The 26,384-nt window shown below is 37.7% G+C and overlaps 1 protein-coding gene and 1 pseudogene across 1 annotated transcript; one reads left to right on the top strand and one right to left on the bottom strand.

Moving 5' to 3' along the window:
- Positions 1-8,299: 8,299 nt before the first annotated feature.
- LOC129406022 (olfactory receptor 1030-like) lies at positions 8,300-9,280 on the bottom strand (annotated as a pseudogene).
- An 8,849-nt stretch (positions 9,281-18,129) lies between these two features.
- LOC101538412 (olfactory receptor 5M11-like) lies at positions 18,130-24,433 on the top strand. The gene is made up of 2 exons (XM_055143350.1): positions 18,130-18,138; positions 23,486-24,433. The coding sequence occupies exons 1-2, from the start codon at positions 18,130-18,132 to the stop codon at positions 24,431-24,433; spliced, it is 957 nt and encodes a 318-aa protein (XP_054999325.1).
- Positions 24,434-26,384: the final 1,951 nt, after the last annotated feature.

The raw sequence follows: 26,384 nt of genomic DNA, 5'->3' as shown, positions 1-26,384 counted from the left end.
GCACTTTTTGAATTCTAAGAATTTCTAATCCACCCATATAAGCCTAAACCAATATAGCTGTGAAATGGTTTACAGCTAATGTCAAAAATGCTTCTAAAATCTGGTCAGCTTGTTAGTATATTGTACATCACACACAGCCTTTATCAGAAAGTCCTGGAGTCTATCTGTTCCTGTTTTTTTTTTAAAAAGTGAGATTTAAAAAAAATTTTTGTACTGATTTAGCTTTGGCTTGTTTAAGACTTACACACCACCAAAATTATAATTCCATCTCACCACCTATAATTCCCTTTAACCCTTCTTTTATCCCCCACTAGTTTTCATTCTCACAACCCCTGCAATTTTAACCACATCTCTATATTATACAAAATAACTAGTAATATTATTTTTCCAATTTGTTTTCTTTAGTTATCTTTATTCCACATATGAACAAAACCATTCTTTGTCTTTTTTTTTTCTTCCTTATAGCTTAATGTTCATAGGGATTTTTAAAACTCCATTTCATGCTTAGCAGAGGAAGGAAAAACATGAAACACCATTTCTGTATTTTCTTTTTTATTTTCAAAACAGCAACACTCACCTGTGGAGGGGCAGTGACTTCGTAGCTTCCCTGTAGGTCTCCAAACTAGGGAGATTTATACCCTGAAAGCCTAACCAAGGGAGAATTCCCCCTGAAGCTTTCATCCAGAAATCACCTATGGGACATCCGCAGGACTCCCCCTGGTGGTGTTTACAGTATTCGCATGCTAATTGGATCGCTCCCAGTTTACATGGGGTAATCAATAAAGCAAACCTTAAAACATCCTTTATTCACTGGGAAAAGAAAAGTGTGCCCATTTTTTAATGCATAGTTTTAGGGTAGTAAGCAAGGTATACCACTTCTTGTCATTGGAAGATTTTAGCTATAACTATTATCACTTCAACTGAAGTATTCCTTTCTATTTTTTTTAATCATCCTTGGTGGTTTTCACTGGCCCTCTTTTGTCATCTGTCTCTTTAACACAGGCGGGCTATAGAGATTTATTAACTAATGATTCATAATAAATCCATTTATTGAGCTCATTTCAACATTAACTTAAAACAGTTTCTTCTCATTGATTAAAATACAAGTTTTAGGGAATCAGATTTGAGACTCTAGATCTAATTGAAAAGTTGGTTTATATGAAATTAATTAAAGAATTCTTATTGCCAAGGCTCAATTCACTAAAAAATGGTATGCTTTTGAATATGTACTAAAATAGCAGTTGATCTCTGAATTAATTACATTATATTTAAATATCTGCATAATACCTTTGAGATGGAAAAAATTAATTGAATAAGTTTTAAGGCCTTAGTAAAAGTAACTGACACAAATCGTTCCATCTATTTATTATACACTTTGCCATATATTGGACTGGACCAACAGCACAGCAGTAGGGCATTTGCCTTGCATGCTGCCGACCCGGGTTGGGTTCCTTCGTCCCTCTCAGAGAGCCTGGCAAGCATTGAGGAAGAGGTGCATGAAAGTTTGCAGCCGAGGTGTAAATCTGATTAAGAATTTCATCCCAAAGTTCCCTGTCAGGGTGATGAGGTAAATCATGAGAAATATCACAAAAAGAAGAGGCTGCAGTTCTGGTTGGCTGGTGAGTCCCAGGAGAATAAACTCAGTTGCCTCTGTGCCATTGTGTTGGGGAGTTGGCTTCATCTTCATATTCTCTAGTAGGAAAAGAATAAGTAGTCCTGTGAAAAAGAGAAATAAATTATATGCAAGTCATGAGTCAACGGTTGGAACAACCATTAAATAAGTGGATTTTATAAAGAGAGGCATTGTTATATTTATCAGAGTTATTCAAGTTGCTGCTGTGACAATAGAATTGAAAAAGGGATTTTTGAAGTCCCTGTGTGTACTTGCTGATTGCTTTCAATGTCCACTTAGACTCAGCTATCACAATTAGAACTTGAGTTAATGCATCTGTATCGGTATTTAGGTTATGGAATATAATAATCCTCAGATATATATTCATACAATTTGAATAGTACACTGGATTTAAATTTAAATAAAATATAAATATTTAATAAGGAAATGTTAAGGCATATCCGATTGTAAATTTTCAATAAATAACAGTGTTATCCACTACTGTTACTAAGTGGTGTTGAAATCTCCTACTAGTATTGTTTTGCTATTGATGTCTTTCTTCAGGTCTATGAATACTTGTTTTGAGTACTTTGCTGGTCCCTTGTTAGGTGCATGTACATTTAGTAGTGTAAGTTTTTCCTGCTGTACAGATCCCTTGATCAATAAGAAATGACTGTCACTGTCTGTGTTTGCTGACTATTGAGATGTGTTTCTTCCAGGCAGAAGAATGTTGGTTTCAATTTTCTGACCCATCCTGCCACTCTGTGTCTTTTAATTGGTGTGTTTAGCCCATTGACGTTGAGAGAGATTATTGTTATGGGCCTTTGTCCCATCTTTCTGCCAAAATTTGATGTTTTTGAGGGGCTTTTCTTGTCTTAAAGTAGCCGTTTATTTGTTCTTGTAACCATGGTATTGAGTCTATGAAGTTCCTGAGCTGTTATTTGTATGTGAAACTGTGTGTTGTTCCTTCTGTTATGAATGAGAGTCTAGCTGAAATTTTTTTGGTAAGGCATTTATTTCATTGAGTTTTTTTACTATATCCCACCACTGTTTTCAGATTGTGAGAGTTTTATCAGAAAAGTCGGCTGTGAATCTTAAGGATGCTCCTTTATAGGCAATTTCTTTCTTTGATCTTGCTGCTTTCAGAATTTTGTCTCTATCTAAAGTTTTGGTCATTTTGATCAGGATGTGTCTTGAGGTATTTTTATTTGGATTTCTTCTAGCTGGTACCCTTCGGGCCTCCTTTATGTGGTCTCCTGTGTTCTTCAGCTCTGGGAATGTTGTAGCAATGATGTGTTTGATGTTTTTTTTTTTCATCAGGGTTTTCTTCCTGTCCCTCTGGGACTCCAATAATTCTTATGTTATTCCTCTTGGCTTCATCCTGATCTTCTCTTGCCATCTGTTCTCGGATTGAGAGTGTCTTTTCCATTTTCTTCTGTTTGGAGAGTTTCTGCACTTCATCTTCGAGCTCACTGATTCTGTCCTCAGCAGCTGTTACTCTACTGCTGAGGCCTTTAACTAAGGTTTTCAATTCGCCTACCAGTTTTTTGATCTGACATTTCTATTTTTAATTTTGTTTGCATTTTCTGCATTTCTACTTTCAAGTCCTCTTGCATTTTATTGGCAGCGCGTTCCATTGCTTCTTTCAGCTCCTTGTGCATCCTCAGTAGCTCCCTTCTAAATTCCTTGTCAGAGAGATTGTCTAACACGTCATTACTGTTGGGGTCTTCTGGGCTAGTCTCTTCAGTAACTAAGCTTGGTGGGCTTCTGCGTGGCTTTACCATTGTGACCTGTGTGGTTTAACCCCAAACACTCACTGTTACTCTTGTGTTTTTGGTGAAGTATTAATTGAAGTGAAGCTAATGACTAATTGGCCTGATGTGTTTCTGGTGGTTAAGCTGCCCTAGTGAAAGTTCCACCTACGAAGATAACTTACGGTTCTTCTGGGATATAGAGGTGGAGTATAATTTTTGGCAGCATCAATGGGCTCGGCTCTGGGAAGGAGTCCTGGATACTGGGTGAATACCTGGATGGGAGGCAGAAGGACGTTCCCTGAAATGTTGCTACTATGGGTGTGTGAGATCTGTCTCCGTTCCCATCCCCTGCAGTTCTAGGTTAAAAACCAGCTGGGGAAGTTTTGACTAGGTCCTTCGGTACCGGAAAGGAGCCCTGGATACCGAGCGGGCACCTGGATGAGATGTGGAAAGCAGCATGTTGTATTTTATTTTTTCCAGTGACTTTTCATTTTATTCTTCGAAAATTTAAAAGAGAAGGTTTAACTACCACATAGTTAGAATTTAAAATTTCCATTAGTATTATACTTTTGAAATTTAATGTTCTACAACTCAAATCTTATGACATTAATTTTGAAAAACCCTAGCTACTTCATCACACAATTTTTCACGTAACATTTGAAATTTTGACATACAGAACATAATGTGACATACATATGAAATAATTTTCTTACTGTATAATTGTATTATTGTATAATAATTATCATAGCACAGTGGGTAGGGCATTTGCCTTGCACCTAGCCGAACTGGGTTCGATTCCTCCATCCCTCTCGGAGAGCCTGGCAAGCTACCAAGAGTATCTCTCCCACATGGCAGAGACTGACAAGCTACCCATGGTGTATTATATATGCCAAAAACAGTAACAAGTCTCACAATGGAGACGTTACTGGTGCCCACTAGAGCAAATCGATGAACAACGGGAAGACAATGTTAATCTCCCTGTTTCCTGGTTTAGTAGCTGTACTAAACAGCTACAGAACTCTGCTATTTTCCCACAAACTTTCAGCCCTACCAACCACTTATGACTCTGATTTGCAAAATAAATTTATTTATATTAAACATAAGAGATATAATAAATCATTTATTTTTGTGTCCTTAAGAATAAATTTTAGTTTGAGATAGTCCCATTTATTTATCTCTGTTTTCACTTGCTTGGCCAACCTTTGAAGACATCGTTGGCTTCAATGTCAAAGTGGAGGATTTTGCCGACCTTGTCTTCAATGTACCTTAGGGATTCTGGTCTGATGTTGAGGTCTTTAATCTGACATTTGTACATGGTGATAGGTGGAGGTCTAAGCCCATTTTTTTGCATGTAGCTGTCCAGTTTTGCCAGCACAATTTGTTAAACATGCTTTCCTTGCTCCACTTCACATTTCTTGCTCCCTTATCAAAGATTAGATGATCATATATTTGGTGGTGTGTGTCAGAATATTCAACCCTGTTCCATTGGTCTGCAGCTCTGCCTTTGTTCCAGTACCATGCAGTTTTAATTACTACCTCTTTGTAGTAGATTTTGAAGTTGGGGAGGTTGATTCCTCCCATTTTCTTTTTCCCAAGAATTGCTTTAGCTATTCGTGGGGGCTTATTTTTCCATAAGAATTTTAGGAGTGCTTCCTCAGTTCTTTGAAGAATGTCAAGGGTATCCCTATAGGGATCCCATTGAATTTGTACAATGTTTTGAAAAGTATTGCCATTTTGACAGTATTAATGCTTCCAGTCCATGAGCAGGTGATGTCTTTCCATTTCCTCGTGTCTTCTTTTATTTCCTGAAGTAGTGTTTTGTAGTTTTCATTATACAAGTCCTTCACCTCCTTAGTTAAGCTGATTCCGAGGTACTTGATTTTTTGAGGCACAATTGTGAACAGGATTGCTTTTATCATGTCGCTTTCTTCTCTCTCATTATTTGCATATAGGAAAGTCATGGACTTTAGGGTATTGATTTTGTAGCCTGCAACTTTACTGTACGAGTATATTGTTTCTAGGAGTTTCTTGGTAGAGGTTTTAGGGTTCTCTAAGTATAGTATCATATCATCTGTGAATAGTGAGAGCTTGATTTCTTCCTTTCCTACCTGAATGCCCTTAATATCTTTTTCTTGCCTAATCGCTATTGCAAGTACTTCCAGTACTATATTGAACGAAAGTGGAAAGAGTGGGCATCCTTGTCTCGTCCCTGTTCTTAGAGGGAAGGCTCTTAGTTTTTCCCCATTGAGGATGATGCTTGCCGTAGGCTTCTGATAAAAAGCTTTGACTATATTGAGGAGAGAGTTTTCTATACCCATTTTGGAGAGAGTTTTCATCAAAAACAGGTGCTGGATCTTGTCAAATGCTTTCTCTGCATCTATTGATATGATATATGATTTTTATCTGTTCTTTTGTTGATATGATGGATTATGTTGATTGATTTCCGGATGTTAAGCCATCCTTGCATCCCTGGGATGAATCCCACTTGGTTGTGGTGTATGATCTTTTTTGATGAGTTGTTGAATTCTATTTGCTAATATTTTGTTGAGAATTTTCGCATCTTTTTTCATCAGGGTTATTGGCCTGCAGTTTTCTTTTTTTGTGGTGTCTTTGTTTGCTTTTGGTATTAGGGAGATGTGAGCCTCATAGAAACTGTTTGGGAGGGTTTCTGTTTCTTCAATTTCCTGGAAAAGCTTGAGAAGAACTGGCAATAAGTCCTGTTTAAATGTTTGGAAGAATTTGCTAGTGAATCCGTCTGGATCTGGGCTTTTGTTTTTGGGAAGACTTTTGATTACCGTTTCAATTTCCTTGACATTAATAGGACTATTCAGATACTCCAGGTTTTGTTGGTTCATCCTTGGGAGATTATAGGAATCCAGGAAGTTATCCATTTCTTCTAGGTTCTCTTGTTTTGTGGCATACAGCTTTTCAAAGTAGTCTTTGATAATCTTTTAAATTTCTTTGGTTTCTGTTGTGATGTCCCCCTTTTCAATTAGAAATTGAGCTTCCATTTTAGCCAGCAATACCACGCCTGGTAATGTATTCCAAAGAGGCAAAAAGGTATGGTAGAAATGACATCTGCATTTCTATGTTCATTGCAGCACTGTTAACAATAGCCACAGTCTGGAAAAAAAACAGAGTGCCCCAAAACAGATGACTGGTTAAAGAAACTCTGGTACATCTACACAATGGAATACTATGCAGCTGTCTGGAAACATAAAATCATGAAATTTGCATACAAGTGGATCAACATGGAAAGTATCATGTTGAGTGAAATGAGTTAGAAATAAAGAGACAGACATAGAAAGATTTCACTCATATGTGGAATATAAAGTAGCTGAGAGGTACAAGCTCGCAATGATGCAATTTCTGGCAGATATTTCTCTGGACTTAGTTACTAAAATACTAAAATACAGAAATCTTAATCCATGCAGCTGCTAGTGTGGCTGCTCGACCTCATATCTCTTCATTCTCAGCGATGGAAATCAAATTATCAAATGCTTCCTTTTCAGCAGGTCCGACTTTAGGGGGGAGAGCTCCAAACAATAATAGTGAGTTTTTTGTTGAAATATTGAATGTAATCAAAGTAAAGTGAAAGGAAAGTGAAATTTATCAGTTACACTGGCGGGGTGGGGGGCTGGGGAGGTGGGGGGTGGGGGAGGTATACTGTGATTTTTGGTGGTGGAATATGTGCACTGGTGAAGGGATGGTTATTTGAGCATTGTGTAACTGCGACTTAAACTTGAAAGCTTTGTAACTTTTCACATGGTGATTCAATTGAAGAATAATTTTTTTTAAAAAACAATAAATTTGAAAACTGGTTTTATTATTATAAAGTACTGACACACTAAATATATTCTATAGATAATATTTAATTATGTTTTAATTAAGAAAAAACTTCAATGAATATGAAGCAATCAGGAGTATTCTTAAGCTATTGACTATATTTATAATAGCAACAAATTTTAGTAGTCAATTAAAATCTGTTTTAAGAGTTATTAGTGTATAGTCAATGAGTGAAAAGATAATAGGCAAAATGCATATCAACATTGTTAATAGTGTGTAGGGACAAAATGATATAAAACTCTTCAGTAAGAAATTTAACTCGTAAATCAGTAGTTGGAATTTATAAACAAAGTGACATTTTCTGATTTAATGAAACTGAAGAAATCATGCAGTTCTAAAACAGCAAAATATTTAAGGTTTTTTCTAAAATCATAATATAAAACACATGTATAGGCATTAAGATAAGTACATCCAAACATGTAGAAAGGAAATGAAACACATTTAAATCAGATTTTTTGGTTCTAGGTTTTTCTTTTTTAACATGAAAATTCACTTTTATTTAAAGAAAATTAGACAATATGGGGGCTGGAGCAATAGCACAGCAGGGAGCGCATTTGCCTTGCACACAGCCAAACTAGGTTTAATTCCCAGCATCCCATATGATCCCCCGAGCACAGCTAGGAGCAATTCCTGAGTGCATGTGCTAGGAATAACCCTTGTGCATCACTGGGTGTGACCCAAGAAAAAAATTATAGACAATATAATCATATAAAAATAAAATATTTGATTTCTCAAAAATGCGTTGTAAAGCATTTCACTTGCAGATGTTACTTCAGTGACACTCCATGTTGATGACTTGGCTCTGAAATGAATAACTTATCTGATGGCAAATCAAGGGATCACACCATTTTATTCAAAAACTGTTCTCTTCCACATGCCCCTTCAGAAGTATAAGGAGTTTTCTTCTCTGGGTGAGTTTCCTAGGGATAATTATTTTTAAACAACCTCCCTCTTCATATTGCCATGAAACTCCTATTGATCTCAGTATTTACAGAATCAACATTCACGATGGCTCATTGAAAGAACGTACATCACCAAAGCCACTAGAAAAGTCTTGAATTAGTTTGGGGACATAATTTTAAAATTTTCATTTAAAGATTGTTGTGATAGAACCTTTCTTTGTACTGAAATTTTTCAGAATTACTTGTCTTAAGGCCTGTTTCACATCCTTGTTCCTCAAGCTATAGATAAAGGGATTCAGGAAAGGACTTACAAAAATAAAGAATACGGATATGATTTTCCCTTGTTCAACTGACTTCTCATTGGCTGGTCTCAGATACATGCAAAAGAGGGACCCATAGAACATGGTGACAGCGGTCAGGTGGGAGCCACAGGTGGAGAAGGCTTTCCGTTGCCCTTCAGTGGATCGGATTTTTATGATGGTGATAAAAATAAAGACTTAAGAGATGAGGATGATGAGCAGGGAACCAGTGAGGTTAATCCCTGCAGACACAAAGAGGGTAGTTTGCTTTATGTAAGTGTCAGAACAGGTGAGCATTAGGAGGGGTGGGTCAGTACAACAGAAATGGTTGATGGTGATGGGGCCACAAAAGGACAAGCCAGAGGTCAGTATCAACTGCATCGTACCCACCATAGAGCCCCAGATATAGGGGAATGTGACCAGGCAGACGCAAAGGCGCTTGGACATTCTGCTGGTGTAATGCAGGGGATTGCAGATTGCCATGTACCTGTCATAGGCCATGGCGCCCAGCATGTAATACTCAGTAAGGAGCAGAGTCACAAAAACGAAACACTGGGTCAGGCACCCGATGTAGGAAATGGTTTTCTTCTCAGACAAGAAGTTGATAAGCATCTGGGGAGAGATATTTGTGGAATAAAAAATATCCACGCATGCTAAATGAGTGAGGAAGAAGTACATGGGAGTTTGCAGCCGAGGCGTAACTCTGATTAAGAATATCATCCCAAAGTTCCCTGTCAGGGTGATGAGGTAAATCATGAGAAATATCACAAAAAGAAGAGGCTGCAGTTCTGGTCGGCTGGTGAGTCCCAGGAGAATAAACTCGGTTGCCTCTGTGCCATTGTGCTGGGGAATTGGTTTCGTCTTCATATTCTCTAGTACGAAAAGAATAAGTAGTCTTAAAAAAATAGACAAATTATATTCAAGTCATGAATTGACAGTTTAAACAACCACAAAATAAACTGATTTTATAAAGGGAAGTTATCTTTTTCAGTTATTCAAGTTGCTGTTGGTAAAAGTGATAATAGAATTGAAAAAGGGATTTTTGAAGTCCCTGTTGTATACTTGCTGATTGCTTTGAAATACCCACCTTGATTCAGCTATCACTGTTTGAACTTGAGTTAACTCATTCATATTGGTAGTTAGGTTATGGAGAATAATGATCCTGAGATATTCATACAATGTGAAATGCACAATCTTATTTAAATTAATAAAATTAATTAATAAAGAAATATATGAAATGGTGATTTTGCTCTACTATTCTATCATAATAACAATGGCCACTTGAAAAAGAATGTAGTTCTAGAATACATGTATGCACACATATTAAAAAAAAGCGAGAAAAGTGTTCTAATCAAGAATATCAACATTTTATTATGTATTCCAGGTAGTCTGGAGTTTGAATCTGAAATACTCATAGTTCCAGCTGTGGAAGTGGATTAGATTTAGTTTTTATTTAAGTGATAAGCTAAAGTAAGAACAGGGGAAATTATGCTTAACACTTTCACTGAAGTATCAAAGTGTTAAAAATATCACGGAATGATATCTAAAAACTTTTTAGTCATGGATGAGATGGTTTTATCCAAAACACCATGAACATCTGGCAAGTGGATACATTCTAAATTATTTAGAGACCTTCTTCCCTTAGTACTTCATTTTTCTTTCAAAATGAAATTGAGTGAACAGTGGGAATAGTCAGGGTGTTCCAAGGGAAGACAATAAGTAAATTCATGACTTATTACAAATTGCATGGAATTATTGAAAACATTTTTTGCTGTTCGTAGGAATAAGGTTGATACACACTACAGGTGGAAGAAACAAAAATTTCATGCCCTATAGGGAGATCCATGTTTGTGGGAACACTGGAATGCTTTAGTTGAAAGTTTAGTAAAATCCCATCAATTTTGAGAAGTGACATAAGCACAGTCAAGTGTTTTCACTTTCAACAAAATGGTATACCATCATTAACCTTCTTATTGCACATTTCATTTCATATAAAATTTCACTAACATATGTGTAATATGTTCAATATTTTCACATCTACAAAGGTTTAATATCATATACTTTTCAAATGAAATAAATGTCATGAATCCAGATAAAATTCTTAACATGTATAGTTATTTTCTGTGATGAGAAATTTTAAGGAATATTAGATGGGTAAATTTTAAATAAGTAACAGTGTTATCCACTATTGTCACTATGTGGTATATTCTGTTACCTGACTTATTATTTTATAATAGATGTTTGGTTACTTTTGGTACTTAATTCAAGCTCCAACACCTTAATATCCAATAAGTTCTATATCTATCTCTATCTCCTCCTCCTCCTCCTCTTTCTCCTCTTTCTCCTCCTTCTCCTCCTTCTCCTCCTTCTCCTCCTCCTCCTCCTCTTCCTCCTCCTCCTCCTCCTCCTCCTCCTCCTCCTCCTCCTTCTTCTTCTTCTTCTTCTTCTTCTTCTTCTTCTTCTTCTTCTTCTTCTTCTTCTTCTTCTTCTTCTCCTCCTCCTTCTCCTTCTCCTCCTCCTCCTCCTCCTCCTCCTCCTTCTCCTCCTTCTCCTACTCCTCATCCTCCTCCTCCTCCTCCTCCTCCTCCTCCTCCTCCTCCTTCTTCTTCTTCTTCTTCTTCTTCTTCTTCTTCTTCTTCTTCTTCTTCTTCTTCTTCTTCTTCTTTTTCTCTCCTTCTTCATTTTTCCTTATCCTGCTTCTTTTCTCAATCCTCCTTCTTCTTTTCCTTCTCCTTTTTTCTCCTTCTTCTTCCTCTACTCTTTCTCTCCTCTTTCTCTTCCATCTCCTCTTTATCCTCCTCCTACTTCCCCCTTGTCTTAACCTTTGCCTATCCTTCTTGACATCTCATAAATCAGTCTGAACATGTTACAGACAACTCACCATCATTATTTATTGAACACACATCTGATTTTGAAGTCTCTGAAAAAGTTCTTTCAAATAAGGAACTAAAGATATTTATATTTATTATTTTCTTTTTAGCTGAACCTTATAAATTTTTGTGCAAATCACTTTCAACCTTTGTCTTACTGACTCTATGAAATCTCTGAAAAGTTATGGAATTGTAGTATATTATCTCTGCCAGTATCAAAAGTTGTAGGCTTTGAGAAGAAAAGCATGTTAAAATGGAAATTATATGTAAGCACTTTTTGATTTCTAAGAATTTCTAATCCTCACATATAAGCCTAAACCAATATAGTTGTGAAATGGTTTACAGCTAATGTCAAGAATGCTTTTAAAACCTGGCCAACTCGTTAGTATATTGTACATTACACATAGTCTTTATCAGATAGTACTGGAGTCTGTCCCTGTTTTTTTCTAAGTGAGATTTAAAAAATAACTTTTTACTGATTTAGCTTTGGTTTGTAATAAGACTTACACACCACCAAAATTATAATTCCATCTCACCACCTATAATTCCCCTTAATGCTTCTTTTATCCCCCACCAGTTTTCTTTCTGACAACCCCTGCAGTTTTAACCACATCTATATATTATACAAAATAATTAGTAATATTATTTTTCTAGTTTGTTTTCCTTAATCTTTATTCCACATATGAACAAAACCATTCTTTGCCTTTTCTTTCTTCCTTATAGCTTAATGTTCATAGGGATTTTTAAAGCTCCATTTCATGCTTAGCAGAGGAAGAAATAACATCAAAAACCACTTCTGTATTTGCCTCTTTATTTTCAAAACAGCTACACTCACCTGTGGAGGGACAGTGACGTCGTAGCTTTCCTGTAGGTCTCCAAACTAGGGAAATTTATACTGAGCCTAACTAAGGGACAATTCCCCCTGAAGCATTCATCCAGAAATCACCTATGGGACATCATCAGGACTCCCCCTGGTGGTGTTTACAATATTCACATGCTAATTGGATCGCTCCCAATTTACTTGGTGTAATCAATAGGGCAAACCTTTAAACATCCTTTAGTCACTGTGAAGACTAAAGTATGCCCTTTTTAATGCATAGTTTTAGGGCAGTTATCAAGGTATTCTATTCTTGTCATTAAAAGATTTTAGCCATAACTCTGATTATTATCACTTCAGGTGAAGTAGTATTTTTTTTTAAACATCCATGGTGGTTTTCACTGCCCCTCTTTTGTCACTTGTCTTTTTGACACAGACAGGCAATAGAGGTTTACTAAATAATAACTTATAATATACCCATTTATTGAACTCATTTCAATGTTAACTTAAAATAATTTCTTCTCATTGATTAAAATACAAGTCTCAGGGAATCAGTTTTGAGACTCTAGATCTAATTAAAAAATTAAGTTATGAAATTAATTAAAGAAAGCTTACTGGCAAGGTTCAGTATACTAAAAAAATGTTATGATTTTTAATATGTACAAAATAGCAATTGATCTTTGGATTAATTACATTATATTTAAGTATCTGCATAGTACCTTAATACTGTGCAACCAGGTCAATAAAACTTCTATTGTGCATAACAAAATTATACATTTTCATATAATTAAGCCCATCTTTCTCTTCTGAACTCCATCTACTACCAATGCATGGCATTACAATAGTATAGATTTTGACAGAGAAAGAAAGCTGTTTGATGTTTTATTTCAGCATAAATATAAATAAGATGAAAAAATTAATACGATAGGTTTTAAGGCCCTAGGAAATGTGACTGATGCAGATTATCTCATATATTTTATTGTACACTTTGCCCTGTATCATTTAAATTCAAACAGTTCTCACTGGAAGTTGAGTTACTGTCTTCAGTTTTGTTTTGGTTTGCATTTTTAGTTTTCATGGTGTAAGGACAGAATTTCCAAATGTATAGTATGTCCTTAATTTCATATATTGTAAAGGTCAAACTTGATCCTGCAATATTTCTACCAGTTAAGCACCTTGCAGAAAACTTCCTGGTGAATCCTGGGGGAATACAACAGGTCAACTTAAGAGTTAGGGTCCAATATGACAAAGTGAAGCTACATCAGCAGGAAAGATGATAAGGTCTCCTCCCCCCCTCCCCCAACACACACACCAGATTAGAGTAGGGTTCCTGTGAAAGTTAGAGAGCAGCACGGGATAATTGATGAGATTGAATTTCTCTTTCCAGTACTGTCATAAAGGATGGTAAAGGATTTAAATATTGAGCAGTGGGCATTTACAACAAAAGAGAAGCATCAACCCAATGTTTATTTTATTGGCTCTTCTAAATCTAAAATCATTTTTTAAAAGAGAGTCAACCTGGGGCCGGAGCGATAGCACAGCGGGTAGGGCGTTTGCCTTGCAGGCGGCCGACCTGGGTTCGATCCCCGGCATCCCATATGGTCCCCCAAGCACTGCCAGGAGTAATTCCTGAGTGCAAAGCCAGGAGTAACCCCTGAGCATCGCTGGGTGTGACCCAAAAAGCAAAAAAAAAAAAAAACCAAAAAAAAAAAAAGAGAGTCAACCTTACAGGTTCATATCATCATATTTAGGATCATTAAATACATGTGATCTAGAATGTACATTTTGGGGCTGGAGCAATAGCACAGCGGGTAGGGCGTTTGCCTTGCACGTGGCTGACCGGAGTTTGATTCCCAGCATCCCATATGGTCCCCTAAGCATGGCCACGGGTAATTCCTGAGTGCAGAGCCAGGAGTAACCCCTGTGCATTGCTGGGTGTGACCCAAAAAAAAGCAAAATAAAATAAAATAAAAAATAAATAAATAATTAAAAAAAATAGAATGTACATTTTGTCATGACCATCTACTGAGCAAGTAATCAACTGCAATATATTCTTTGGTTATTTGAGTGCAAGTGTTACTCTGTCATTTTCCAATTAGATCTTCATAACATCTTAACATTATAAACATCTTAACGGCTCTCATTACGAAGCTGTGCATATGTGTGTTTCATCGCTTTCTCCCAGTTCAGCTCAACCACCAAAACTCTTTCAGGATCCAAACCACCTTATGACTTTTGCTTATCTTCTCTTAAATTAACAGTATAATGCTTAAATGAAAAGTTTCCTCAAACATTGATTAATTATGTGGATGAATAAATAGATGAATGAAAACAGACATAGCCAGAATCATTAGTTTAAGCTTTTCACATTTCTTTACTAAAGTATCAACGACTAAATATCAAAACGATTAATGTATTTAAATGAAATAATCACATTGCTATCAGTTGCATATACCAGGAAAAATTTTTTAAACCCCTCTTTGTATCTATTTTCCCATTTCTACAGTAAATGTACAGTAGTTTTAACAAATATGCTTAAAATATTTTTCTCTAAGATTATCAAGTAGACCCTGGTTTTGGCATGTCAATTGATAAAGCCAATTGAGACCGTTTAGGTTACAGGCAAATTCTTTACGTTCCTCAACTAGAAAAGGGTGGCTACTACTTTGATTACCTGTAATGATAACATGTTTGGAAGTAAGAACATTTCTAGAAATGACTATTTACATTTTACTCTATTTGTAGAGTTAGTAGGAGTCACCATCCCCAAGTCACAGCATGAACTCCTTCTTTCCTATCACTGATGTCTCTGATCCTTGACCCAATAATTAGGTCAAGAATAAAACCCCTGTCTGTTCCTCATTTATTTTAGAATTTATAGTCAGATAAAATCTCCATAGGCATGTAATTAAATTTACCCTTTTCCTCCTAACAACCTGCATATGAACACATTTCCTCTTTCTCTGAGAGAAGACCCAAAGAAGGAAAGGTAGTTTTCATTTATGCCACAGAATTAGAAATACTAGATCTTCCAGAGAACTCTTAGAGAAAGGGGTAAGTTTGAAACAATGAAGAATTATTTTCATAAAACGTTTTCAATTTTTTTTTGAAGTAAACAGATTTTTATTTAGAGGTTTTCTGAGGGAAGGAGGAAGGGAGTGAGAAGAGTAAGAGTAACACGCTCAAGAGAGAGTGCGGGCTTCTCCAAGCGTGGAGAGAGCATCTACACACATCCTAGCACTAGACACAAAAGCATGAAAGTACACATATCAAGAGGGGAGATGTGGGTGACACATGTGCTCAGGCGCCACGTGGGCACAAGCAACACATGGGCTCTGGCAGCATATGCGCCATATTCAATTATTTTTATTAAGAAACATGATTAGTCTTCTCAGAAATTCTTCTTCTTCTTCTTTTTTTTTTTTTTTTTTTGCTTTTTGGGTCACACCTGGTGATGCACAGGGGTTATTCCTGGCTCTGAACTTAGGGATAACTCCTGCCAGCCCTCAGGGGACTATATGGGATGCTGGGAATCGAACCCCGGTCGGCCTTGTGCAAGGCAAACGCCCTACCCACTGTGCTATTGCTCCAGCCCTCAGAAATTATTCTAATTGAACCCAAGAGGATTAATTCCTGATGTATCTTTTGTTGTTGTTACTTTTTTTTAAATTTATTTATTTTTAATTAGAGAATCACCGTGAGGGTACAGTTACAGATTTATACACTTTTGTGCTTATACTTCCCTCATACAAAGTTTGGGAACCCATCCCTTCACCAGTGCCCATTCTCCACCACCCGTAAACCCAGTGTCCCTCCCACCCTCCCCAATCCCATCTCCCCCCCACCCCACCCTGCCACTGTGGCAAGGCATTCCCTTCTGTTTTCTCTCTCTAATTAGCTGTTGTGGTTTGCAATAAAGGTGTTGAGTGGCCGCTGTGCTCAGTCTCTAGCCCTCATTCAGCCCGCAACTCCCTTCCCCCACATGGCCTTCGACTACAATGTAGTTGGTGATCGCTTCTCTGAGTTGACCTTTCCCCGGAACGTGAGGCCAGCCTCGAAGCCATGGAGTCAACCTCCTGGTACTTATTTCTACAGTTCTTGGGTGTTAGTCTCCCACTCTGTTATTCTATATACCATAGATGAGTGCAATCTTTCTATGTCTGTTTCTCTCTTTCTGACTCATTTCACTCAGCATGAAACTTTTCATGCCCATCCACTTAACTACAAAATTCTTGACCTCCTTTTTTCTAACAGCTGCATAGAATTCCATTGTATAGATGTACCAAAGTTTCCTCAACCAGTCATCCGTTCTGGGGCATTCGGGTTTTTTCCAGATTCTGGCTATTGTAAACAGTGCTGCGATGAACATACATGTGCAGATGTTGTTTCGATTGTACTTTTTTGCCTCTCTGGGATATATTCCCAGCAGTGGTATTGCTGGGTCAAATGGGAATTCAATATCTAATTTTTTGAGAGTCGTCCAAATTGTTTTCCAGAAGGGCTGAACCAGTCGGCATTCCCACCAGCAGTGAAGAAGGGTCCCTTTCTCCCCACATCCTCTCCAACAGCGGTTGCTTTTGTTCTTTTGGATGTGTGCTAGTCTCTGTGGTGTGAGGTGGTATCTCATGGTTGTTTTGATCTGCATCTCTCTGATGATTAGTGATGTAGAGCACTTTTTCATGTGCCTTTTGGCCATTCGTATTTCTTCCTTGGTAAAGTTTCTGTTCATTTCTTTGCCCCATTTTTTGATGGGGTTGGATGTTTTCTTCTTGTAGAGCTCAACCAGTGCTTTATATACCATTGATATCAACCCCTTATCTGATGGGTATTGTGTAAATATCCTTTCCCATTCTGTGGATAGTCTTTGTATTCTGGTCACTGTATCTCTTGCGGTGCAGAAGCTTTTTAGTTTAATGTAGTCCCATTTGTTGATCTCTGTTTTTACTAGATTGCTTAGTTCCGTGTCACCTTTGAAGATACCTTTATCTTCAATATTGTGGAGGGTTTCGCCGACCTTGTCTTCAATGTACCTTATGGTTTGTGGTCTAATGTTGAGGTCTTTAATCCATTTTGATCTGACTTTTGTGCATGGTGTCAGGTCAAGGTCTAAACCCATTTTTTTGCATGTGGTTGTCCAGTTGTGCCAGCACCATTTGTTAAAGAGGCTTTCCTTGCTCCACTTCACATCTCTTGCTCCCTTATCAAAGATTAGATGGTCATACATTTGGGGTTGTGTGTAGGGATATTCCACCCTGTTCCATTGGTCTACGGCTCTGCCTTTGTTCCAGTACCATGCTGTTTTAATTGTTACTGCTTTGTAGTAAAGTTTGAGGTTGGGGATGGTGATGCCTCCCATCATCTTTTTCCCAAGAATTGTTTTAGCTATCCTTGGACGTTTGTTATTCCATATGAATTTTAGGATTGCTTGATCCATTTCTTTGAAGAATGTCATGGGTATATTTATAGGGATCGCATTGAATCTGTATAATGCTTTAGGGAGTATTGCCATTCTGACAACATTGGTTCTCCCTATCCACGAGCAGGGTATATGTTTCCATTTCCTCATGTCCTCTTTGATTTCATGGAGTAGCGTTATGTAGTTTTCTTTGTAAAGGTCTTTTACTTCCTTGGTTAAGCTGATTCCGAGGTACCTGATTTTCTGGGGCACGATTGTGAATGGGATTGCTTTTTTCATGTCCCTTTCCTCTGCCTCATTGTTTGCATATATGAAGGCCATGGATTTTTGGGTATTGATTTTGTAGCCTGCAACTTTACTGTATAAGTCTATTGTTTCTAAGAGTTTCTTAGTAGAGGTTTTAGGCTTCTCTAGATATAGTATCATGTCGTCTGCAAATAGTGAGAGTTTGATTTCTTCCCTTCCTATCTGGATGCCCTTAATCTCTTTTTCTTGTCTAATAGCTATCGCAAGTACTTCCAGTACTATATTGAAGAGGAGTGGTGAGAGTGGGCATCCTTGTCTTGTGCCTGATCTCAGAGGAAAGGCCCTTAGTTTTTCCCCATTGAGGATAATGCTTGCCGTAGGCTTGTGATAGATGGCTTCGACTATCTTGAGGAAAGTTCCTCCAAACCCCATTTTGGCGAGGGTTTTCATCATGAAAGGATGTTGGATCTTGTCAAATGCTTTCTCTGCATCTATTGATATGATCATATGGTTTTTATCTTTACTTTTGTTGATATGCTGGATTATGTTGATTGATTTCCGAATGTTAAACCATCCTTGCATCCCTGGGATGAATCCCACTTGGTCGTGATGTATGATCTTTTTGATGAGTTGTTGGATCCTATTTGCTAGTATTTTGTTGAGGATCTTCGCATCGGTGTTCATCAGGGAAATTGGTCTGTAATTTTCTTTCTTAGTGGTGTCTTTGTTTGCTTTTGGTATTAGGGAGATATGTGCTTCATAGAAACTGTTTGGGAGAGTTCCTGTTTTTTCAATGTCCTGGAAAAGTTTGAGGAAAACAGGCAATAGGTCTTCTTTAAATGTTTGGAAGAATTCGCCAGTGAAACCATCTGGGCCTGGGCTTTTGTTTTTGGGGAGGTTTTTGATTACAGTTTCAATTTCCTTAACATTGATGGGTCTATTCAGGTATTCCAGGTCTTCTTTCTTCAGTGTTGGGAGATTGTAGGAATCAAGGAATCCATCCATTTCTTTTAGGTTCTCCTTTTTTGTGGCGTAAAGACTTTCAAAGTAGTCTCTAATGATCTTTTGAATTTCACTGGTTTCTGTTATGATGTCCCCCTTTTCATTTCTGATTTGATTTATTAGAGTTTTCTCTCTTTCTTTCTTTGTGAGACTTGCTAGCGGTTTATCAATATTATTTATTTTCTCAAAGAACCAACTCTTTGTTTCATTGATCTTTCGGATTGTTTTTTTGGTTTCGATGTCATTAATTTCTGCTCTAATTTTTATTATTTCTTTCCTTCGGTCTGGTTTGGGGTCCTTTTTCTGGTCCTTTTCTAGGGTCTTGAGTCGTGAAGTCAAGCTATCTATGTGGGTCCTTTCTTCCTTCCTGAGGAATGCTTGGAGAGCTATAAATTTTCCCCTTAACACGGCTTTAGCTGCGTCCCATAGGTTTTGGTAGCTCGTGTCTTCATTCTCATTTGTTTCTAAGTATCTTTTGATTTCTTCCTTGATTTCCTTCTTGACCCACTCATTGTTCAACATGGAATTGTTTAATTTCCAGGTGTTTGATTTGATTTTCCGTATTTGTGGGTGGTTAGCTTCTATCTTCAGCGCATCGTGGTCTGAAAAGATGGTTGATACAATTTCTATTTTTCCGATTCTATTGAGGTATGTTCTGGGGCCCAGTACATGGTCTATTTTTGAAAATGTTCCATGTGCACTGGAAAATAATGTGTATTCTTTCTTTTTGGGGTGTAAGGCCCTGTATAGGTCTATTAGGCCTCTCTCTTCAATTTCTTCATTCAGGGTCAGTGTTTCCTTGTTGAGTTTTGTTCTTGTGGATCTATCTAGAGGTGATAAGGCCGTATTGAAGTCTCCGACTACAATTGTGCTGTTAGTGATGTCCTCTTTGAAGTCTGTTAGGAGTCGTTTTAAATATTTAGCCGGTCGTTTATTAGGAGCATATACGTTTAAGAGTGTGATTTCTTCCTGTTGTACATATCCCTTGATAAACAGAAAATGACCTTCGCTGTCCCTTTTGATCTTTTTCATCCTGAAATCTATGTTGTCGGATACCAGGATGGCCACTCCAGCTTTTTTAAGGGGGTTGTTTGCTTGGAGGATTGTTTTCCATCCTTTGACTTTGAGTCTATGCTTACTCTGTTTGTTCAGGTGTGTTTCTTGCAGGCAACAGAATGTTGGGTTTAATTTCCGGATCCATTTAGCCACTCTGTGTCTCTTGATAGGTGCATTTAGGCCATTGACATTGAGAGAGATTATTGTGATGTGGTTTTGTGTCATCTTTCTGTGGGATTTGTTGTTCTTATGGGGCTCCTCCTTGTCTTACAGTAGCCCCTTTAGACCTTCTTTCAAGATTGGTTTTGAGTCTATGAAGGACCTGAGCTGTTGTTTATCCGAGAAGTAGTGTATGGTTCCTTTGAGTTTGAGTGAGAGTTTAGCCGGATAAAGTATTCTTGGTGAGGCATTCATTTCGTTGAGTTTTTTCACTATGTCCCACCATTGTCTTCGGGCTCGGAGGGTTTCTTCTGACAGATCGGCCGTAAATCTGAGGGGTGCTCCTCTGTATGTGATTTCCCTCTTTGACCTTGCTACTTGTAGAATTGTGTCTCTATCTACAGCATCCGCCATTCTGACTATGATATGCCTTGGAGTCTTTTTATTTGGGTCTCTTTTTGCTGGCACTCTTCGGACTTCTTGTATCTGGACGCCTGCCTTCTCCAGCTCTGGGAATTTCTTGGTGATGATGTCTTTGACTATGTTTTTTTCATTGGGGTTACTTCCCTGTGGTTCTGGTACTCCAATGATTCTTATGTTGTTCCTCTTGAAGTCATCCCCCAGGGCTCTGATTCGCTCTATAGCCATTTTGAGGTCTTTGGCCATTATTTGTTGCTGTCTGTAAGCTTTCTGCAGCTCATCCTCAAGCTCGCTGATTCTGTCTTCGGCTGTAGTCATTCTGCTGTTGAGGGCATCTAGTGAGATTTTTATTTCATCTACCGATTGCTTTATTTGTGAGACTTCCGTTCGAAGGTTTGAAATTTCTGCTCTCATTTCTGCTCTCATTTCTTCCTGTATTTTCTTGGTAGACCGTTCCAGCGCTTGATTCATCTCCTCCCTTAATTTATTGGATGTCTGTTCCATAGTTGCTTGGAGTAGGTTGACTCTCCTCCATATTTCCTCTCTGAATTGTTTATCTGAGAGGTCGTAGATGTTGGGAGACTCTTTTGAGGTTTCTAGTATCTTTTCTTCTCCCTCTCTTCGTGGAGGGGATTTTCGCTGTTTCTTCATATTGTCACGGAAGTGCAGAGTTGGCACCTTGTAGTTATTTATTCCTCTTCCTTTTTGTGGGAAGAAGGGGCTCCGATTGTGCTAAACTTCCCTTATTCACTGATAGCTTTTATACTGTCAGCCTAAGCTAATGGCTATTTTGCGTAAATGTTTGAGATCGCAAAAGTGAGTTTTCAAAGGAATACACAGTACGGATTGAGCTGAGGTAGCAAAGAATAACTGCGGCCGCGTTAGCGTTGGCCGCTCTGAGAGGAGGCCACGCCCACTTTAGGCCACGCCCACTAAGACACAGGCCACGCCCCCAGTGTCTTCCTGTTGATGGGGGGGGACGTGCGCAGTTACAAGCCGGTTCGGGAGACGGGGTGCGCAGGGCGAGCAGGGAGTGACTTCAGAAATTCGGGAGACGCAGACGGCAGCGGGAAGTGGGGGAAAGGGAGGGCCTCAGGGAGTTCTTTGAAGGAATGAATTCTATCAATTGTGGCCAAAGGAGAAGGCATGGAATGGTAAAAAAAAAAAAAAACTGCGGCCGCGTTAGCGGCCTGTGCTCCGGAAAGAGGCCAAGCCCACTTTTTAGGCCACGCCCCCTGAGATGAGGACACGCCCCTAAGCAGCAGAGTGGGGATTGGTCAGGATCCGACGGCGGCTGCGGAAAGGTGCCAGGCAGGGGCTTCAGGAGAAGCCCCGAGCCGCGGCGGGCAGGGGGCGGGGACCTGTTGTTGTTACTTTTAAATTCTTCTGAGATTTAAGTCACGATCCCTACTATCACATTATAAGTTTGCATTTATGTTGCAGCTTGAAAAGCTAACAAGATCCTTCCTCCACCAGACCCATCACCAAAGTAAGTCTTTGCTTTTTTTTTCAATGCTCTCTTTTATTTAAGAAAATAACGAATGAAAGTCTCAAAATAAGGCCCAAAGGCCCAAGGATTACATGAAACTTCTGTCTTTAAAATTCTTGTTTTCCTGGCTTTGAAAATAGTGAGACTTGCGAAATTTGAGATTTTACTTTGGAAGAAGGCAGGACCTTCCATCAGTGACACTGGGGAATGAGGTAAATGGGATAGCAAAGGGTTGGAATGGGATTATGAGAAATTTTTAAGCACTTGTGATACATTTAGAATTTTATTTCTCATGGCAATCTCATTTCTCTCTTTACAGCTTTGGAAACTAAGTTAGTAACCTAGAGACTACTATCAGAAAAACTTTGGACTTATTGTACATGTGATTGGAATTCATACTTGGTCAATGCACATGCAGAAAATTTTCACTGTTGCCAAAATTTCCATGGTCCCAGATTCATTGTGTGCCCCCATTGTGGTTGTTCCCCACAATGAGAAGCAAAATTTTTTTTTGCAGTTAGGACAGGACATCATGTCTACATTTATTCTCAACATACTGTATGACTCTTAATTTGGTTTCAAGAAACTATTCACTTGCCCTGTTATTTTTTTCAGAAGAAATTTTATTTAAAGAGGGGAAATGGTTGGGAAAAGTTCAGAAATCCTCTCACAGTGAGAAGGGCGTCTCCTGAGCAGAATTCTGATTTGCCATATCTAAGATTTTGCCACTGGGGGTGTGATACAAATGTTTATACTTGCATATTTGGGTTCCTTTTCAAATTTGTCATAAAATTTTCTGGAGCAAACTTTTTGTGAACTTGTTTGATCAACTGTAATCCCCATTGATTGCTTTGTATACTTTGTTTAAAAACACTGTGGTTCTACAAAACATAAAGTATTAGAGAAATGTTCCATTTTAGGTTAGGAAAATTATAGCTCTAGACAAACCAGACAGAGAGTAAAAGGGATATTTTCTTTTTAGTCTATACTTGGAGTATAAATATGTGTTTAGATAAATATAGTGTAATGAATTGAAAGTTTCTTTACCTTGAAAAACTAATATATCAATACAACTTTGATACATGATGTGTTTCATAGGTGACTGAATTAGATAAAGATTATGGGATGCACTGCACATGTAAATAAAAAAAAAGAATAAAACAATCTGAAGAAGAGGAGATGAGAAAAATGATCCACAAAGGACAATCCTTAAGTTTGGTCATTAAAGGAAACTAGATGCTCAGAGACTAGTGATTAAGAGAGAGAGGTGCAAATTATTTAAATATATAGATGGAGCTAATGAGTATGAGATTACTTGTATCTAGGTATAGCAAGAATATTGATTATAGATACCTTTATAGAGATACAACATTGATTTGTATTATTCATTAAAATAGCCATAAGTTATAAACATCATAATCGTTATAAAGGTAAATGAAATAAAGGCTTCCCTAGGTACAATGTTCCCTAGGTACAATGGTAGCGATTCATTTGCATGGCACAGGGAGGTATAGGAACATGCTCTCGTTAGTAATCAATGTGATTGACACCTTCACAACACTTTTATTTCTATATTTTTAAAGCACAAGGAACAGAGTCTAAGAAAATGTCCATCACAAATCACAGCACAGTGACAGAATTCATTCTCCTGGGCTTCACAGACCGCCGGGAGCTGCAGCCTCTCCTCTTTGTGCTGTTCCTGGCTGTTTACCTCGTCACCCTCATAGCCAACCTGGGCTTAATTGTGCTCATCAGACTGGACTCTCGCCTCCACACCCCCATGTACTTCTTCCTCACGAATTTAGCCTTTGCAGACGCCTGCTACACCACAAATGCCACCCCCCAGATGCTGGTTAACTTCTTATCAGAGAGGAAGACCATCACTTTCTATGGATGCTTTACACAGTGTTGCATTTTTATTGCACTTCTTCTTATCGATTGTCACTTGCTGGCGGCCATGGCCTATGACCGCTATGTCGCCATCTGTAAACCTCTGCACTACAGTGTGAAAATGTCCAGGGGCGTCTGCATCTGCTTGGCCACGTTGCCTTTTGTCTATGGCTTCTCCGATGGGCTGTTTCAAACCATCCTCACTTTCCGCTTGGACTTCTGTAGGTCCAATGTCATCAACCACTTCTACTGTGCTGACCCACCTCTCATCAAGCTCTCCTGCTCTGATACTTATCTCAAAGAACACGCCATGTTCGTCTCATCTGGGTTCAACCTCTGCTTTTCCCTCACCATCATCCTGGTGTCCTATGTCTTCATTATTGCTGCTATTCTCAGGATGAAATCAGCTGAGGGAAGACACAAGGCATTCTCCACCTGTGGCTCCCACATCCTAGCCGTCACCCTTTTTTATGTGACTCTCTACTGCATGTATGTAAGGCCACCCACAGATAAGACTGTGGAGGAATCCAAAATAATAGCTGTCTTCTTTTCCTTTGTAAACCCATTGCTTAATCCGTTGATCTATAGTCTGCACAACAAAGATGTGAAGCAAGCTTTGAAACATGTCTTCAAACAAAGGTGGTCACTAAGATGACAGTGCTTCAACACCTCAATAAGCCATAGTCCACAGATTTGGTCCAAATGCCTTTGCCTTTCAATTATTGGTATTCAAATACATTTTAAATATGTATCAATGTTCTCAACTGGAGCTCTTATCTAGGACTAAATGAGTTATGCTTGTTAATTCAAGTCTTAAGTTTCAACAAGTAGTCTGTAGAACAGTAGCAATACCACTAAGTGATTTGATTGTTGGAAATGTACTATTGAATTTTGCACTTCCAAGATGTTATATCAAATTTTCTATTTTAACTATAGCCTGGGTGGTTTTTAAGCACATTAACTTAAGAACAACTACTCTCCTTAATGTCAATTTTTATGTCTTGGAATACTAGTATACCGTTATTGGCATGATATCAGTCAGGATATCATGTTCTTAGTTTAATTTCTTAAACTTATTTTTTTATTTATTACCATTTTCTTATTGGTATCTGCATGTCTTTAAAGCCCATTATCCTCTGTACTCCTTCTTCCCTTAGTAATTATAACCTCAAAGCTCTGGGTCATGCTTTTATAATGGAGTGTATGGGGAAGAGAATAATCATTCTTGTCGTAGACTTGAGACTACTGATCCAGTTTTGGCTTCTACATTTTACCAATTTATTTTCTCCCTCTCACCTGCAAGTTTGCATCAACAAACAATGTGTAGGAAAGTATGATTTTATTTGTTTATTGAGTTTATTTAAATAAAACATTAGATCAATTCTCATTTTCTTGTCATGTAAATGTAAAATTTTATGACAAAACAGTTACAGCTAAAACCCAGTAATTTTGATATTTTTCATCATTCAGGTTATATATTTTTATTTTCTCAGCAGGTTTTCTCTTTAGATTGCTTCTAAAGAATAGTTAACAATAATTACAAATTAAAAGTAATTGACATTATATATTTCAATTTCTTATTTATAAGGTATTTAGCCCTTGGAGTTTATTACTGAAAATTTATTGACAATTTTTCATAACTTCATTGCATAATAGTGTTCAAATGACACTGTCAAGTTATATTGCATAGCATGATAGAATACATATTTTATGTAATGATTCTTGCAATAAATTTACTTAACACAGCTCTACATAATTTTGGGGGGGCTTGTCCTGTTTATGAAAACATTTAAATTCCACTTAGCACTTTCAAGTACACAAATAGTATTATTTTATAAAGTTTAATGTTTTTAAAGAGTACAGTGTCATTGCTTTAAATTTGCCTTGCTACTATGTTATACCCATCACCAGGGTTTGAAGGATCCCTCCACCAGAAATCCCAGATCTCACCCTCATTCTCTCCTTCACTCATGACATCCACTAGCTGTAGCAAAATGTAAGATTTTATTTTTTTCCCTCATAACTCAGTAGTATTCTATTTATATAGCATAATCTCTCTACCCATTTAGCTATTGTTGGACATTTGTGTTGTTTCAGATCTTGGCTATTGTAAATAAGGCTTTGCTGAACAAATACATGGATATGTCTTTTTGGATTAATTCTTATTAACCTAAAATAAATTTTAGAAGTACTTGTAAAATTGTTCCATGTAAATTTCACAAGGATTTGTCCTATGTCCTTGAATAATTTTATAGGATTTTGATGACATTGTATTTAAATCGATTGTATACTCTGATCATTTTTAACAATGACAATTCTTCCAATATATGGAGAAGGGTAATTTAAAGTAAGACTTTTTTAATGTATCTGGCATGTAGTATAAATTAATATTTGGTAGGTACTACTATTACTTGATAAAACATCCAGGTTTAGTGTAAAGCAGACTAAATATCAAAGTGTGAATACAGGGACAAAGTTTGTGCAACAAAGAGTGGACAGAAAGGACAGGGATGGTGATATTTATATAAAGCACAAAAGGCTTAAATCTGAAAAAAAGGTGATAAAAGATGTAGGTGAGTCACTGTCACTGTCATCCCATTGCTCAT

Source organism: Sorex araneus, chromosome 6, assembly GCF_027595985.1.
Source record: "Sorex araneus isolate mSorAra2 chromosome 6, mSorAra2.pri, whole genome shotgun sequence".
NCBI lineage: Eukaryota > Metazoa > Chordata > Mammalia > Eulipotyphla > Soricidae > Sorex > Sorex araneus.
The sequence above is the reverse complement of the archived record's forward strand: the minus strand, read 5'-3'. Positions and strand labels throughout refer to the sequence as shown.